This window comes from Trichomycterus rosablanca, chromosome 20 (assembly GCF_030014385.1).
Source record: "Trichomycterus rosablanca isolate fTriRos1 chromosome 20, fTriRos1.hap1, whole genome shotgun sequence".
NCBI lineage: Eukaryota > Metazoa > Chordata > Actinopteri > Siluriformes > Trichomycteridae > Trichomycterus > Trichomycterus rosablanca.
Window position 1 is genome coordinate 1,924,684 of NC_086007.1, and position 18,275 is coordinate 1,942,958.

Here is an 18,275-nt window from a genome sequence, read left to right on the forward strand (position 1 = left end):
GCGTGTGTTGGTGTGTGTGCTGTATGGTATATTTGCGTGTGTATGCTGTTGCGTGTGTTGGTGTGTGTTGTGTGGTGTGTTTGCGTGTATGTTGTTGCGTGTGTTAGTGTGGTGTGTGTGTGTGTGTGTGAGAGAGTGTGTGTGTGTGTGTTGTATGGTGTATTTGCGTGTATGCTGTTGCGTGTGTTGGTGTGTGTGCTGTATGGTATATTTGCGTGTGTATGCTGTTGCGTGTGTTGGTGTGTGTTGTGTGGTGTGTTTGCGTGTATGTTGTTGCGTGTGTTGGTGTGGTGTGTGTGTGTGTGTGTTGTGTGGTGTGTTTGCGTGTATGTTGTTGCGTGTGTTGGTGTGGTGTGTGTGTGTGTGTGTGAGAGAGTGTGTGTGTGTGTGTTGTATGGTGTATTTGCGTGTATGCTGTTGCGTGTGTTGGTGTGTGTGCTGTATGGTATATTTGCGTGTGTATGCTGTTGCGTGTGTTGGTGTGTGTTGTGTGGTGTGTTTGCGTGTATGTTGTTGCGTGTGTTGGTGTGTGTGTGTGTGTGTGTTTTGTATAGTATGTTTGTGCGTGTATGCTGTTGCGTGTGTGTGTGTGTGTGTGTGTGTGTGTGTGTGTGTTGGAGTGCCTACATGTGCAGAACTGCAGGAGTTCCTGTGTGCAGCAGGTGGTGTGTGTGTCACAAAGCTCCAGTGACCCAGGTTCGATCCACATATATTGTCTTCCACGCATCACTCACGTTCCCTCCCACCTCCCCAAAACATGCCAGTAGGCGAATTGGTGTTTCTGAATAGACAAAGTGAGTCTGTAGATGCGTGATGCCACCTGGTGCCCGGTCCGCGATAGGTTTTTTTTATTTGCTTGTGCGCTGTTTCCTACATCAGGGTTCGAATCTCTGCGACCCTGACCACACTTGAATCATTGGAAATGAACGAATGCATAAATAAGTCCAATACATCCAAGCACCTTTACTTTTACTCCCTAAAACCTGCGAGAGGTGGATTGGCTGCTCAGTCGCCTCTAGGTTTAAGGACGAGAGACATGTGCAAGTGTTTGTGTTGCCCCGTGTGATGGACCCACCGCGACTCTGATCAGGATAAATTAATTGCTAAAATGAATGAAAACAATAGTTTCTGCTCAGATTGTTTTATTAAGCGACCGCGCCATCTTGTGGTGGGTTATAACTATTGCACTATATATAATAATTACACTATATGGTCAAAAGTATTTGGACGCCTGACCATTAGCATAAAAACAAATAGTGTTAAAATAGACTGACCTTTGTGTGACCTTTCCAGCTAGAACAAGAACCACTTTTATGAGAAGACTGTGAAGTATGCCTATGGGAATTTGTGCCCATTCAGTCAAAAAATGACAGCATTTGAATGGCTGGACACTGTTGTTGGTCTGATGGAGGTACTGGACTTGTCACTGACCAGTCAGGTTATTTACAGTCTGACTTGGCACTGATGTGGCACTGAACACCCTATTTAAAAAAATTACGAGCATTAACATTCACCCGGCCCCCCTTGTTGATGGCTCACCTCAAGGATTTGAACTCTGACTATGGAAACTTGGGCTCATTTAGTAAAACAATGTTTGTGAGTCCAGACTCATAGGTACAGGAGTATGGGGGTATGTCAGTGCCAGGGTCTGTCATGGTATGGGGGTGTGTCAGTGCCAGGGTCTGTCATGGTATGGGGTGTGTCAGTACCAGGGTCTGTCATGGTATGGGGTGTGTCAGTGCCAGGGTCTGTCATGGTATGGGGGTGTGTCAGTGCCAGGGTCTGTCATGGTATGGGGGTGTGTCAGTACCAGGGTCTGTCATGGTATGGGGGTGTGTCAGTGCCAGGGTCTGTCATGGTATGGGGTGTGTCAGTACCAGGGTCTGTCATGGTATGGGGGTGTGTCAGTGCCAGGGTCTGTCATGGTATGGGGGTGTGTCAGTACCAGGGTCTGTCATGGTATGGGGGTGTGTCAGTACCAGGGTCTGTCATGGTATGGGGTGTGTCAGTACCAGGGTCTGTCATGGTATGGGGGTGTGTCAGTGCCAGGGTCTGTCATGGTATGGGGTGTGTCAGTACCAGGGTCTGTCATGGTATGGGGCGTGTCAGTGCCCTTGGTAAAGGTCATTTACACTCTGTGATGCAGCATTAATGCAGAAAAGTACATTGAGATCTTAGAGCAACATGTGCTGCCTTCAGGACGTCGTCTTTTCCAGGGACGTCCAGCATTTTTCAACAAGACGATGCAAATCTACCTGCTGCACACATTACAAAGGCATGGCTGTGGAAGAAGAGGGTACGGGTACTGGACTGGCCTGCCTGCAGTCCTTACCTGTCCCCAATAGAGAACGTGTGGAGAATTTTGAAACAACGACGACCCCCGTACTGCTGCACATCTTAAGACGTATAAAAGATGAAACACTAAATCACTCGGTCTCCTCAGTGCCAAACCGTCTTTTAAGTGGTGAAAAGGAACGGCAACATTACAAAGTGGTAAATGCTTTACTGTCCCAACTTTTTTTGGAATGTGTTGCAGGCCTGAAATACAGGAATGGATGTTTATTAATAAATGAAATGAAGTTGAGCAGATAAAACATGAAATATCTCAGGTTCATCCTGTCTGACATCAAATAATCAAAGTTAATGTAAGAAACTCTGTGTTTTTTATTGTTTGCATTTTCCATGTCGTCCATTATTAAGAAATGCAATCTTTCTCAGGTGTCTATATACTTTTGGAAAGTCACCAGCAGGTGTTTTTATGTTCTGTAGTGAGTGGATGGTTCCCGCCTCCTCAGCGGGCGGAGCGGCGCTCTGGCACTTCAGCGCTCGTTCATTCATCCATGCGTTCATTCACCGGAGCGCACTGTGTACTGTGTGCCAGGGAGAGCTGGCACCACGCGGGGTTCATGACCGGGAGAGATATTCGGGATCGATGACAGAATCTGATCGGTGATCAGAAGTTTCCCGCAGGATTCCACTCGATCCCCGATCCGTTCTCCGCGATGCTCTACTTCCAGCTGGTGATCCTGGCGGGAACGGTGATGCTGGCGTATTACTTTGAGTACACGGACACGTTCAGCGTCCACGTGCAGGGATTCTTCTGCCACGATAAAGCCCACATGAAGCCGTACCCGGGACCGGAGGAGGAGGGCTCCGTGCCCCCCGCACTGCTCTATACGCTCGTGTCCGGAGTGCCAGCGCTCCTGGTGAGTGATGCACCGATCCATGATACACAGTGTTGCGCACCGGTGCGCGTCTGGAATCTGGGAGGACGGGGCAGGCTGGCACAGGTATTTTTAGTAACACTAAGAGACGCTGTGGCAGCTGGTACACCGGGTACCACTGGGCATCATGCCACTGCTCTCTGAAGCAGCCTGGCATGCTCGTGTAAGTTTTCATTCAGGTTCTCCTGTTTGTTTTCTTTCACCATCCAAAACACTCAGAAGGTGGATTGGCTGGCATTAAATCGCCCTGCCATGGCATTGGCATCCTGCTCAGCCACAGCGCGCATCCTGCCTGGCACCCGGTGTTTTCAAGTGGCACCAGATCATGTCAGATCATGTGTGTGCAGAAATGTAAAGGTACTGTATGTCCTCCCACCTCTCAATAACATGCAGAAGGTGGATTGGCTGGCCTTAAATCGCTCTGCACTGGCATCGGCGCCCTGTCCAGCTGCACCATGCATTCTGCCTGGCACCCCAGTGTTTTCAAGTGGCACCAGATCCTGACCAGATCATGTGTGTGCAGAAATGTAAAGATACTGTATGTCCTCCCACCTCTCAATAACATGCAGAAGGTGGATTGGCTGGCATTATATCGCCTTCCCTGGAATTGGCACCCTGCCTTGCACCCTGTGTTTTCAGGTGGCACCGGTCCCACCACGATCCTGACCACTTCATGTGTGTGCAGAAATGTAAAGGTACTGTATGTCCTCCCACCTCTCAATAACATGCAGAAGGTGGATTGGCTGCTCTAAGTTGGCGCAGGCATGGGTGATGGTGTGGTTCTTTGGGATCGGCTGAGCTGGTGGCTGGGTGGGAACGGATCCCAGGACCTGGGTTTGATCCTCAAGTTCCGTCTCTGTTTTTTAGGAGATTAGCATGTTCTCCTTGTGTGTGTTTACTGTACACACACACACACACACACACACCTAGGGGCAATTTCTAGTAGCTCCAGTTGCTCCCGGAGGAAACCCACACGGACACGGGGAGAACACGCAAACTCCACACAGGGAATCAAACCCAAGACCTTCTTGCTGTGAGTCACAGCAGTCACAGACAAATAACAGTTGCAGAAATCGATCAGGCTGGTGCTTTAATAGTCGCTGTGAACATGTGACCTGAAGCGCATTTCCACCCTGACGCCAAGGCCACGGCGGAGACGCGGCACTGATTCATGTGCTCGGTCATTTATCAAGCGTTTCCCTCCGGACTGAAGTGCGAGCGCTAGCAGAAGCGCAGACGGTCACGCGCTCTTTAGCGTTCGCTCCGTTAGCCACTGAAGGTCGACCAGCACCATCTTCTTCCTCGATCGTTTAATCGGCATGACGGATGGACGGACGGAGCGGCTAAATCGAGATCGATCAGATGAAGAAAATTTCATATAAGAGCCAAATCTGAGAAACTGGACCCGGCGTGTTTAGCTAGAAATGATGAACAGGGCTAAACTGGGGGCAGAAGTGTGTGTCCTACTGCATTGCCATTTTTGGCCTGCAGAGGGGGCATGGAGGCGCACATGACCCAGCCTGGCATCACGGTTTCCGAACAAATCAGGTTTACCAAACAGAGGAGTTGGCAAATCTCTCTCACTCACTGTCTCAACCGCTTATCCAATTAGGGTTGCGGGGAGGTGCTGGAGTCTATCCCAGCTTTTTAATGGGTGCAAGGCACACAGTAATACCCTGGATGGGGTGCCAGTTCATCGCGGGGCAGACACACACACACACACACACACACACACACCCATTCACCTATAGGGCATGTTTTTTGGACTGTGGGAGGAAACCCACACAGACGGGGAAGAACATGCAAACTCCGCACAGAAAGGACCCGGACCGCCCCGCCTGGGGATCGAACCCAGGACCTTCTTGCTGTGAGGCGACAGTGCTACCCACTTAGCCACCGTGCCGCCCCGAGTTGGCAAATCTGTGCAAGAGAAACTGTGATATATAGAAAAATCCCACCTGGAGCGGATTCATGCTAACGAGGAGCAATCAAAAATCTGTGCCTCCGTGCCCCCCTGCAGGCCAAAAATGGCAGTGCAGTAGAACACATTTACATTTACATTTTCGGCATTTAGCAGACGCTTTTATCCAAAGCGACTTACATTACAGTTACAGTATACAGTCTGAGCAATTGAGGTTTAAGGGCCTTGCTCAGGGGCCCAACAGCAGCAAACTGGCAGTGGTGGGGCTTGAACCAGCGACCTTCTGATTACTAGTCCAGTACCTTAACCACTAGGCTACAGCTTGCCCACTTGAACACGACTCTCACCGTTAGTACAGGTCATCCCTCCTGAACCAAACTTGGACGAGAATGCTCTGTAACGTCATCCGTCCAAAAGACTGACCACCCCGGCGGTTACTTCAAGGCTCCGCCCCTTTACTTCACTTCGTCTCCAGGTCTTCTATAATGCATAGTATGTGGCCAAAAGTATTCAGACGCCTGACCATGAGCTTGTCGGACGTCCCATTTCAAAAACAAACTGTATTAAAGTAGAGCGACCTCTGTGTGATCTTTTTAGGTAGAACAAGAGACGTTGAAGTACCGTATGTCTGTGGGAATTTGTGCCCGTTCAGTCAAAAAAGACGAGGGTACGCGGGCAGGGTGGAGACAAAGGAAGAGAGAAATGAATGGAGGCTTTGAAATGATGTATAAAATGAAACACATCAGGGACAATAGATGGACAAAAGTATGTGGACACCTGACCATGAGCTTGTTGGACATCCAGTTCCAAAACCATGTATGTTTTATATATTTACACCGATCACGTATACATTATGACCATCTTCCTAATATTGTGTTGGTCCCCCTTTTTGCTGCCAAAACAGTCCTGACCCGTCGAGGCATTGACCCTGTCGCCAGTTTACCACTGCTCCTTCCTTGGATCACTTTTGATCGATACTGACCACTGCAGACCGGGGACACCCTACAAGAGCTGCAGTTTTGGAGATGCCCTGACCCAGTCGTTGCGCTTGATCATTTTTCCTGCATTCTTCCTCTAACATCAACTTTGAGGATAAAATGGGGCGGGGCGGTCGGGGCCCTTTCTGTGTGAAGTTTGTATGTTCTCCCCGTGTCTGTGTGGGTTTCCTCCAACAGTCCAAACACATGCAGTCAGGTTAATTGGAGCTATTAATCTGCCCTAGGTGTGTGTGTGTGTGTGTGTGTGTGTGTGCGTGTGTGTCCTGTGATGGACTGGCGACCTATCCAGGGTGTTTCCTACCTTTTGCTCGGTGAATTGTACCCACTGCGACCTTTAATAAAATAAAGCGGTAATGAAACAGACAGTACATGAATAAATGAATGATTAGATGATTAGATGATGATGTTATTAAATAGAGATGGAATCACTCTCAGGCTCTGGATGATGATGAATTCTCACTGCTGAGTGGAACCTGGTCTGATGATTATAGGACCGGATGTTATGACTGTTATTATTAGTGAGCGGTGAGTAAATCACGTTCCTGCTCATCATTCTGCTTCTGCTCGTACAAGCTCGTGGTGGCCGTCCACATTCTTTTGGTCTTTAAGGTTTTAACAAATGTCCACGGGTGCCGGCAGAATTAGGAAGCAGAGTCAAGGCTTGAGCTGCAATCACGACGACTCCAGAAAAGCCCTTCAATCATCTCCATTGTACCTGGACATTCCTGCTCACGGAACCAACGTTCTGCATGCAAATGTCACAGTCAGATCTTTCCTCAGATCTTTCTACAGATCTTACTTTAGATCTTTCTTTATATCGTTCTTTATATCGTTCTTCAGATCTTTCTTTAGATCTTTCTGTAAATCTTTATTTATATAGTTCTTTAGATCTTACTTCAGATCTTTCTTTAGATCTTTCTATAAATCTTTCTTTAGATATTTTTTTAGATTTTTTTTATACTGTTCTTCTGATCTTTTCTTTAGATCTTTCTTTAGATCTTTCTTTAGATCTTCCTTTAGATCTTTATTCAGCTCTTTTTTAGATCTTTTAGATTTTTCAGATCTTTCTTCAGATCTTTCTTCAGATCTTACTTCAGATCTTTAGAGCTTGTAGATCTTTCTTTTGATCTTTCTGCAGATCTTTAAAATTTTTCTTCAGATCTTTCTTTAGATCTTCTCAGATTTTTCTACAGATCATTCTTTAGATCTTCTCAAATCATTATTTAGATCTTCTCAGATCTTTCTTCAGATCTTTCTTCAGATCTTTCTTCAGATCTTTCTTCAGATCTTTCTTTAGATCTTTCTTCAGATCATTCTTCAGATCTTCTCAGATCTTTCTTTAGATCTTTCTTTAGATCTTTTTAGATATTTCTTTAGATCTTACTTTAGATCTTTTTAGATATTTTAGATCTTTCCTCAGATCTTTCTGTTGATCTTTCTACAGATCTTTTAGATCTTACTTCAGATCTTTCTTTAGATCTTTCTTTAGATCTTTCTTTAGATCTTTCTTTAGATCTTTCTTCAGATTTGTTAGATCTTTCTTTATTGAAATGTTTTATTAAAATGTTTTGGATCTTTCCTCAGGTCTTTTCAGATCTTTCATCTGGTCCATCTGGGTGCAACTGGGACCAGTTAGACTGGAAACTGTGTGTGATTAGACCAGTATTATTCATTTGATTATCTCCTATTGTTTATTTAACCTGATCAGGGTCACAGTAGCTGCAGTCCCTTCCATAGGGTCTCTAAGCAGCACCCTTGTGTTTACTAGACATCGATCATGCGATCTTTACTATGAGGGAACTTCAGCTGGTTAAACCTTTTCATTCTGTTCAGGGTCACAGTGAGTCCCTTAACCATCTGTAAAGACTGGGTACAGGAACTAAAGAAACTCTGGATAGAGAGCCAATCATTTTCATTGTCGCCAATCCACCTTCTGCATGTTTTCCCAAGCCTGAGTGGCCAGTAGAGCGTTTGTGAGGTCAGACTCTGATGTCGGTGTTCAGTGGGGTTGAGGTCAGCGCTCTGTGCAGGCCACTGAAGTTCCTCCACCCCAGACTTCTTTAATCATGTCCTAATAGACCTGGCCATGCTGGAACAGGAAAGGACCTTCCCTAAACTGCTGGTATAATCGATTATTATTTACTACACCTGTTAGCAGCTGTTCTGGGTGAAACACATGACTTTAAAAGTGAGAAGAGGCGTCCTGATACTTTTGACCATGTTTGTTTGTTTCGTTGGTGTTTACAGATCACAGTGACGGAGTCGGTCCTGTTCATGCTGCAATACCTCTCTGAGGATCTGGACAACCGAGAGAAGATCATGGTGATGGGCGACTGCTGTTACCTCAACCCACTGGTGCGCAGGACGTTTCGCTTCCTCGGTACGTAACTGAACCCCCCCACCCCCCGAGTACCCGCTCATGTCCGAAAATGTCCTGCATTAAGTGCACTTTTGTATCAGGCATCAGCTGAGCCGGCTCTTAAACCCTGGAGCCACATCATGCCATGTTTTTTATTTATATATTTATATTTCTGCCCGCCCGGGCGCGGTCATGTGAGAGCTAATAAGACGTGAAGCTCGATCCTCAGAGCCGCCGGGCGCGGCAACATCAAAAGCTTCTGAGGTTTCTGCCTCATTCTGATCCCTTTGAAGTCTGCTTTCATAACCCATACGGATCAAAAGTATTGGGACGCCACTTCTAATTCTGAGTTCTGAAGTTTCAGACTCGACCGTCGCTAACAGCTGTAATTAATCAGTTACATAAAGGAAATCACTTACACTTGCAGCAACAGTTTAGGGAAGGACCACCCGCCACCTGCAACCATAATAGCCTTTACTCTGTTAGAAAGGCTTTACACAAGACTTTCAAGTATGTCTGTGGGAATTTGTGGCTATTTTGTTATAAGGACCTTCCCCAAACTGTTCCAGACAGAGGTGGAACACAGCTGTATTAATTCTTTAATATTATTAGATTTTATACAGCTGTTAGTGACGGGTGTTAGAAACACCTGATCTCAGTAATTAGGACTTCTTAATTCACTCATTCATCTACTCACTCACTCACTGATTCACTGATTCACTCACTGATTCACTCACTGATTTACTCACAGATTCACTCACTAATTCACTCACTCATGCATTCGTCTACTCACTCACTCATTGATTCACTGATTCACTAACGCACTTATTCACACTTATTCACCCTCACTCACCTACACACTCACTTATTCACTTACTCGTTCACTCACTCATTTACCTACTTACTCACTCATTCACTTGCTTACTTGTTTACACACTCACTCATTCACTCGCTTGTTCGCTTGCTAACTCATTCATCTACTCACTCGCTCACTCACTCGCTTGTTTACACACTCACTTGCTCATTCACTCACTCACACACTCACTTGCTTATTTACTCTCACTCATTCACTCACTCACTCACTCACTCACTCACTCGCTCACTTGCTTATTCACTGATTCACTCACTCACTCACTCACTGATTCACTCACTCACTCACTCACTGATTCACTCACTCACTCTCACTGATTCACTCACTGATTCACTCACTCACTCACTCATCTACTTACTCGCTCACTTACTGATTCACTCACTCACTTACTGATTCACCCACTCACTCACTGATTCAATTACTCACTGACTGATTCACTCACTCACTCACTCATTCATCTACTTACTCGCTCACTCACTGATTCACTCACTGATTCACTTACTCACTCACTCATTCATCTACTCACTCACTGATTTACTCACTCCCTCACTCACTGATTCACTCACTCACTCACTCACTCACTCATCTACTCACTCACTCACGGACGGTCCACATACTGTAGGTGATAAGTTTCCGTATGTGCACATAATGAAGCTCAAAATTCTATTTTCTGTAGAATTGTATCTGATCATGAGAGCTGTAGATTTTACTTTCGTCCAGTCTTTTATGGGATCTGATCATGTCCATCATTTCTCTCTCTCTCTCTCTCTCTCTCTCTCTCTCTCTCTCTCTCTCTCTCTCTCTTCACAGGCGTTTATGCGTTCGGCCTTTTCGCCACCGATATCTTTGCGAATGCAGGTCAGGTGGTGACGGGTAACCTGTCGCCGTACTTCCTGTCGGTGTGTAAACCCAACTACACCGCGCTGGGGTGCCAACAGCATGCCCGCTTCATCCACCAGCGGGACGCCTGCACGGGCGACGCAGAGGACGTCCTGAGGGCCCGCAGGTCCTTCCCGTCTAAAGAAGCCGCTCTCGGTGTGTACGCCGCACTTTACACTGCGGTAAGTTTGTTTAGGGTGTATTCCTACTGTGCTGTGTATGGGAATTTGTGCAACCCTGACCAGGATAAAGCTGTGCTAAAACATGTTCACCCTGTGTGTTTGTACAGATGTACGTCACATGCTTGGTGAAATCTAAAGGTACACATCTGGCCAAACCACTCTTCTCTCTGGGTCTGATGTGTCTGGCTGTGCTGGCGGGAATAAACCGGGTGGTGGAGTACCGGAACCACTGGAGCGACGTCATCACCGGGTTCCTCATCGGAGGAGCCACCGCCGTCTTCCTGGTGAGATGAACGCATGGTTATTATTTTTACTCGTCTGTGATTCCTGCCTTCTGCCCAGCAAGAAGGTCCTGGGTTCGAATCCCAGGTGGAGAGATCAGGGTCTTTTCTGTGTGGGTTTCCTTCGGGTGCTCCGGTTTCCTCCCACAGTCCAAAGACGTGCAGTCAGGTCAACTGGAGCTTCTAAAATTGACCCTATGAGTATGAGTGTGTGTCCTGTGATGGACTGGCAACCTGTCCAGGGTCTTTCCTACCTTTCGCCCTGTGGATCGCACCCACTGCAACCCTGACCAGGCTAAAGCCATAGCAAAACAGACAATGAATTAATGAGTGAATGTCCCTGAGTAGCTGTTTTAGCCACCTAGCTATACCCTAGCAACCACCTGGAATAACACATGAACTGCCTTCCATCACCTCTGGAACCACCTAGATCACCTTAGCAACCACCTATGATGCTATTGTAAAAGCCCGGCAACACCTTAGCAACCACTAGGAATAACACATGAACTGCTTTACAACCTAGCAACTGCCTTCCATCACCTCTACCACCTGGAACACCCTAGCAACCACCTATGATGCTATTGTAAAAGCCTGGCAACACCTTAGCAACCACCAGTAAAACATAGCGATCACACAGTAAGGCCCTAGCAACACCAATTTTAATGCAATAGAATTAAAATATTAATAAAAAAATACAAATTCAATCCTTTTTTGTTGACATATCGTATTCCTAAATATTAAATATAAACAGATCAAATCAACGGCTCACAGGAAAGGACTTTCAGACCAAATTCAAATTGCTATTTAATATTTGATGTTTTCAGCGTCTTATATTTTCGTAGGAAGCCTTAATTAAAGTCACGAGGGCGAGTTGGAAGATAAAAGTTGGAAGATCTTATAAGCCGCGGCAAATTTACTGTTTTGTTCTTCAGAGATAAAAACAGATAAAACGGATAAAACATTTAAAATAGATAAAACAGATAAAACAGATAAAAAAGATCAGGTCACATTGAAAACACGAGAAATACACAACTTTAACTGAAAGTCAGTTTCTTTAATAATAAATAAATAAATAAATAAACTATTTCAATGAGATTTTAATGAGATTCCAGGATTGAAAGCACAGATGAAGAGACGAATCCCCCGATCCTCCAGTCCTCCAGTCCTCCGGGCACTCGGGTCCTCGCTTTTAACATCTTCTCTCTTTAATCACGCAGCTTTTCAGAGGAGGTTCGGCTCAGGAGGATGTGAAGGCTTTCATTTGTGCTCATCAAACCATTTTTTGTACGCACGGACTTGGTCACAGGATCTGTGTCTTGTTAGAAAGTCCAACCCCAGCCTGAGTCGGCCATGTTTACATTTTAAATCCCGTGGTACTTTAGGGAGTCGTGATGCCAAGTATCCGTACAGTGGTGTGAAGTTAAAACTACACACACACACACATTTGTGGTTCTCTTTAGCTGGCGTACACGTTACCTTGACCGTTACAGACAGCGGTTGCATCTAATGCCTAGTTCACACTACACGATCTTAGCCCTGATTTTCGCTCGGCGGCTGGTCGGCGCTAGATTTGCCGGCTCGGGAGCAACTCGGCGTTCGCACTGCGATCGAAACTCGGCTCTCAATCGCCATGTGTGAACTACTCAACAACTCGATCCGAGCGGCTCGCCGAGCGCTCGAGATTTCTAGCATGTCAGATATCTGGATCTGAGTTGGCCGACTGGCAATGAGTGCGGTGTCGAACAGCCAATGAGAACGCAAGATACGGGGAGAGGGGAAACGCAGAGGAGGAGTGTAAAAAGGTGAGACAGGGGCGTAATATAGTTTATATCAGAATACATCGACACACACACACACTTTACAGTATTTCTGACATTATTGTTCTCTACTATACAAAACACCCACGCTGCATTGCAAAAATATTTATTAACCTCCAACTCACTACAGAACAATCCATGCTGTTCACTCAGATTCATTTATTTTTCCTCTTTGATTTTACGCTGCACATCAGCGCACAAACTTTGATCTCTCGCTACTTGTTGACGTGCATTTTTAGACGTGGTGTCATTAAACCCCTCGTCACTTCTCACGAGTGTTTTCGTGACTAAACGTAGTTTGGGAGACCAGAGAAGCTCGTCTGTGATTCCAGTCTGTGATAGATGGTGTAGTGTGAAACCCCCTATCACCCATCAGTCGTGTAGTGTGAAATACACACCGACCTGAAAGACTCCCGATTACAAGAGATCCAGTCGTGTAGCGTGAACTGTTCAGAGACCTGATGACTTGGAAAGTCGTGTAGTGAGAACTTGGCATAAATGGCATAGGGCAGTTGTAGCCTATCGATACTGGGCTAGTAATCAAAAGGTTGCCGGTTCAAGCACCGTCACTGCCAGATTGTCACTGTTGGACCTCTGAGCAAGTGTATGTTTGGGATTCAGAGGATTTGTTACCCTGAAACGTTGCCATGTTTTGCAAAATCCATCCACGATCTGTGGATTTTTTCCTCTCTAACCATCCTCCTCACTGTGCAGGAAGGTGTGTGTGTGCTTGGGCGAATACGGTACCTCTTTAAGGCAGGTTTTTTTCCTTCGGGTTGCCTGTTTATGTGAATCCCGCACTCACTTTAGTGGCTCGGTGGGTAGCACTGTCGCCTCACAGCAGGTCCAAGAAGATCCTGGGTTTTAATTCCCAAGTGGAGTTTGCATGTTCTCCCTGTGTCTGTGTGGGTTTCCTCCGGAAGCTCCGGTTTCCTCCCTTCCTAAAATTGCCCTGCGTAAATGTGTGTGTTTGCCCTGTGATGGACTGGCAACCTGCCCAGGGTGTTTCCTACCTTTCCCAGAATCGGACCCACCACGACCCTAAAACAGACCATGAATGAATGATGATATTTACTTTAGCAGTAGCTTTTTATCCAAAGCGACTTACAGTACTGTGTCAGTATATTGTCTAAGCAATTGAGGGTTAAGGGCCTTTCTCAAGGGCCCAACAGTGACAACCTGGCAGTGGTGGGGCTACTAGTCCAGTACCTTAACCCCTAGGCTACAACTACCTTAATAATAATGATATTTATTGGCGGCGCTGTGGCTCGATGCGTAGCACTGTCGCCTCACAGCAGCTCCAAGTAGGTCCTGGGTTTGATTCCCAGGTGGAGCAATTCGGGTCATTTCTGTGTGGAGTTTGCATGTTCTCCCTGTGTCTGTGTGGGTTTCCTCTGGAAGCACCGGTTTCCTCAATGATTCAATGAATGATGATATTTACATTAGCAGATGCTTTTTATCCAAAGCAACTTACAGTACTGTGTCAGTATATTGTCTAAGCAATTGAGGGCCTTGCTTAAGGGCCCAACAGTGGCAACCTGGCATTGGTGGGGCTTGAACCAGCGAGCTTTCGATTACTAGTCCAGTACCTTAACCACTGAGCTACAACTGTTTATAGGAGGCATGAGCATCGGCATCTAAATGTTTTATATATTGCTGTCTCATATTAGTTCATTTTTAAATTCTATTTAAGCATTTTTATCTTATTCTCTCAATTTAGTCATATCTAATTACCCATATGTGTCTCTTTAATAAGAAAAGAAAGTACAAGTGAAGTCTCTGCACTCAGTCAGTCAGTAAGGGGGGCGATTACTTTTTCACACCACGGTTGGTTTATAATGTTATATATTAATATCGTGCTCTTGTATATTAACGGTCAGCAGAAGCTCAGCGTTCTGGACGTTCTGGACGGCACGTGTTTGACTCTGAGCTTCTCCTCCGCCACATGGAGCCGAATGTGGAAATCACTGCAACATGGCTGGATAATCAGGTCACGCGTCTGTTACACTGGTGCATGATGGGAGCTTGTATGAATAATAAATAATGCATTTTAAACATGAGATATTTGATGTAGATGCAGCAGCTCAGCTCACAGTAAAACCTTCAGCTGCTGTTGAATACGGTCGGCCGCTCGGTCACATGACACCTCAATCCAAAACTATGGGCATTAATTTGGAGATGCTACCCACCCCAGCCCCCCCCCCCCCCCCCACCTTCCCTATTGTGGAGATAATGTCCTATAGCAGCTTTACACTGGATTTTGCAATGAATCTGTGGGAATTTGTGCCCATTTTGCAAAAAAAACCCATTTGGCACTAATGTTGGAAACGAGAGTTGTATGATTAACTGTCTGTCTGTCTGTCTGTCTGTCTGTCTGTCTGTCTGTCTGTCCCTCCGTCCGCCCGTCTGTCTGTTAATCTATCTATCTGTCTGTCTGTCCGTCTGTTAATCTATCTATCTGTCTGTCTTGTGCAGCCATGGAAAAGCCGACTTTCACCGTGCAATTTAGAACAGTATAGTGTAGAAAGTGTGTGTGTATCAAGTAAATGTGTGTGTGTGTGTGTGAGCTGATGTTTGGTTAGATTTATGCTGTTTGGTGTGGAATCGGTTCCTCTCGAGACGTTGATACACCCTGACCTATTTCCTCTATATTTTTGGTTGGTGAAGGTGGTGGAGGTGCTGGAGGGGGAAGGTTCTAGTGGTCTGAATATTAGCACAGTAGTTTTTTAGTGGTTGTGGTTCTGTATTAGAGCTCTGAAGGTTGCCAGCTCACTGTTGGGCCCTTGAGTGAGGCCCTGAAACCCCCAGAACTCATTAATTAAGTGGGGTATCATTATGCGTTCGTCCGTTCCCTTTAGGGGGCGCTAAAGTGGATCATTCATTCACATATTTTGATTTGGCACAGTTTTTAAGATGCCACCGTCCTCAATATTTGGGTTTGGGACTGTTTAGGCTCATGTTACCTCATGCACCTTCAGGATTTCTGATCCCAGAAACACAGAACTCAGACACTCTTATGGTTACACCACAGCAGCTCATGTTTAAGTTCAGACGTGCTGTGTGTTGGTGTAAAGTGGACGTCTGCACTATAAATTAATTGAAGGAACTGTTTGAAGACATTTGAAGACGATGATCTTTTATCTATTTAAAAGTCGACCCCGAGCCGCGCTCCACTTCGACTCATCGTCTTCTGTCGAGAACATTTTCCATGTAGTTCCAGTCCTCTTTCACCTCAGTAATGGATGCTTCAGCTCCCGGACACACCGCGTTTCATTAAGTCCAACGAGCCATGCGAGTCCCAGCGTTACATAAATCAAACCGCCGGCGGCTCTCTGAGCTCTGAAGATGCTCTACTTCCTTTTCTTCACGTTTTTCTGGTTCTGGTTGATTTAGGTGGTGTGTGTGGTCAAGAACTTCAAAGGAAAATCTCTGCTGAGCGAGACGCCGCCTGAGGAGAACGTTTCCAGCACCCCGACGCTCAGGGAGGCCCGGATAGAGCACAACATAGAGAAGTACATCGCCTCGCAGGTACCTCAGCACGATGGGTTCATCCAGAGCTGAACTTAGTTCTTAATAAATAATAACCTGGTCCTGAGAGGTTATGATACTATTTTAATGCTTTATGAGAGGTTATAACACTAATTTAATGCTTTATGAGAGGTTATAACGCTATTGTAATGCTTTATGAGAGGTTATAACGCTATTTTAATGCTTTATGAGAGGTTATAATGCTATTTTAATGCTTTATGAGAGGTTATAACGCTATTGTAATGCTTTATGAGAGGTTATAACGCTATTTTAATGCTTTATGAGAGGTTATAATGCTATTTTAATGCTTTATGAGAGGTTATAACGCTATTGTAATGCTTTATGAGAGGTTATAATGCTATTGTAATGCTTTACGAGAGGTTATAATGCTATTTTAATGCTTTATGAGAGGTTATAACGCTATTTTAATGCTTTATGAGAGGTTATAATGCTATTGTAATGCTTTATAAGAGGTTATATTGTTATTTAATGCTCTATGAGAGGTTTTAATGCTATCTTAATGATTTTTGAGTGGTTATAATGCTTTTTTAATGCGTTATAAGAGATTATAACGCTATTTTAATGCTTTATGAGAGGTTATAACGCTATTTTAATGCTCTATGGGAGGTTATAATGCTATTGTAATTCTTTATAAGAGGTTATAACGCTATTTTAATGCTTTATGAGAGGTTATAGTGTTTCTTTAAATACTTTTTAAGAGGTTATAACATTATTTTAATGCTTTATGAGAGGTTATAATGCTATTTTGATGCTTCATAAGAGGTTATAACGCTATTGTAATGCTTTATGAGAGGTTATAACGCTACTGTAATGCTTTATGAGAGGTTATAATGCTATTTTGATGCTTCGTGAGAGGTTATAATGCTATTGTAATGCTTTATAAGAGGTTATAATGGTATTGTAATGCTTTATGAGAGGTTATAAGGCTATTTTGATGCTTCATAAGAGGTTATAACGCTATTGTAATGCATTATGAGAGGTTATAATGCTTGCTAATGCTTCTGTTCTTTGTGTTTGTTGATCTTGTGATTTTCAGAGTCCTATTTTGTATGCCGAGGTCACATGATGCAGGAGAAGCGTGAACATCCCTAAAGCGAAGGACCGCGCTGCTGCTCTTGTTGAGGAACGACCCCGAGCGCAGTGGTCACATGATGGATTTATTCAACCGGACGTGACCGCAGGCATTTAGAACCCCGGATCCTTTCTCCTGCTCTTTTCCCAAATCTAGAACATGTTTCTATTTTTATAGAAATCATTTTGTTGGTGTTCCAGAATCTGTAGCGTGAGGAGAATATTTCACCTGGAGACTGAACACTTTGTGTTTCTGTCCTGGTTCCTCGTCGTGCTGTTTGTTGGAAGCATCATTTCCTTTACATCACTTATTTATTACACCTGCTAGCAATTGTTGTGGCTGAAACACACAAATTCAGAAATTATAAGGAACGTCCCAATACTTTTGACCATATAGTGTAGTTTATAAATGTTTTCCTGTTTTTATTTGCATTTCACCAACTTTTTTGAAAACTCATAATAATAATAATTATAATAATAATATTAATAATAATAATAATAATAATTTGAATAATAAGCGTTTTAAGGGGACTCAGGACACGGTAGAGATAAATTACAGCACATTAAATACAGTCTAAAAATACATTTTAATAAATTAAAATGATAAAAAAATGCAAAAAAAAATGCAGAATGCTGTATAAATAAAAATGTTAAACAGAAATTAAATAATAATAATAATAATAATAATAATAATAAGAAGAAGAACAACATGAATAAAAACAACAACAACAATAATAATAACAACAAGAACAGCATTAATAATAATAATAATAATAATAATAATAATAATAATAATAATAATAACAGCATTTATAAAAATAATAATATTAATAATAAAAATAATAATGATAATAATAAAAACAACAACAACAATAATAATAATAATTATATATAATTAATAATAATAATCTGGAAGCAAACAGTGGTACCTTGTAACTCGACGTCCCCTAAACTCGAAAACTCAACCCCCTTCGTCAAGAAATGTGTACCTCTAAACCCGACGTGTGTGTGCGACCCAGATCAACCACTATGCTACAAATGTGGTATGGTGATTGTAAATAAACAACAATAAAATATAATACTATTATTAATATATGTATATATTATAATATTCATATAATTA

At 44.0% G+C, this 18,275-nt stretch overlaps 1 protein-coding gene across 1 annotated transcript; it reads left to right on the top strand.

The window, feature by feature from the left end:
- Positions 1-3,002: 3,002 nt before the first annotated feature.
- On the top strand, positions 3,003-17,184 carry plppr5a (phospholipid phosphatase related 5a). Its single transcript, XM_063016402.1, has 6 exons — positions 3,003-3,206; positions 8,391-8,523; positions 10,184-10,434; positions 10,542-10,718; positions 15,926-16,060; positions 17,118-17,184. The coding sequence occupies exons 1-6, from the start codon at positions 3,003-3,005 to the stop codon at positions 17,145-17,147; spliced, it is 930 nt and encodes a 309-aa protein (XP_062872472.1). The 3' UTR covers positions 17,148-17,184.
- The last annotated feature ends 1,091 nt before the right edge of the window (positions 17,185-18,275 follow it).

Excerpts from the sequence above, each read along its gene's own strand:
- plppr5a (XM_063016402.1), top strand. The coding sequence starts at position 3,003 with ATGCTCTACTTCCAGCTGGTGATCCTGGCGGGAACGGTGATGCTGGCG. Across the intron at positions 10,435-10,541 it reads ACGCCGCACTTTACACTGCG|ATGTACGTCACATGCTTGGT; the intron begins GTAAGTTTGTTT and ends GTGTTTGTACAG. Across the intron at positions 16,061-17,117 it reads AGAAGTACATCGCCTCGCAG|AGTCCTATTTTGTATGCCGA; the intron begins GTACCTCAGCAC and ends TGTGATTTTCAG.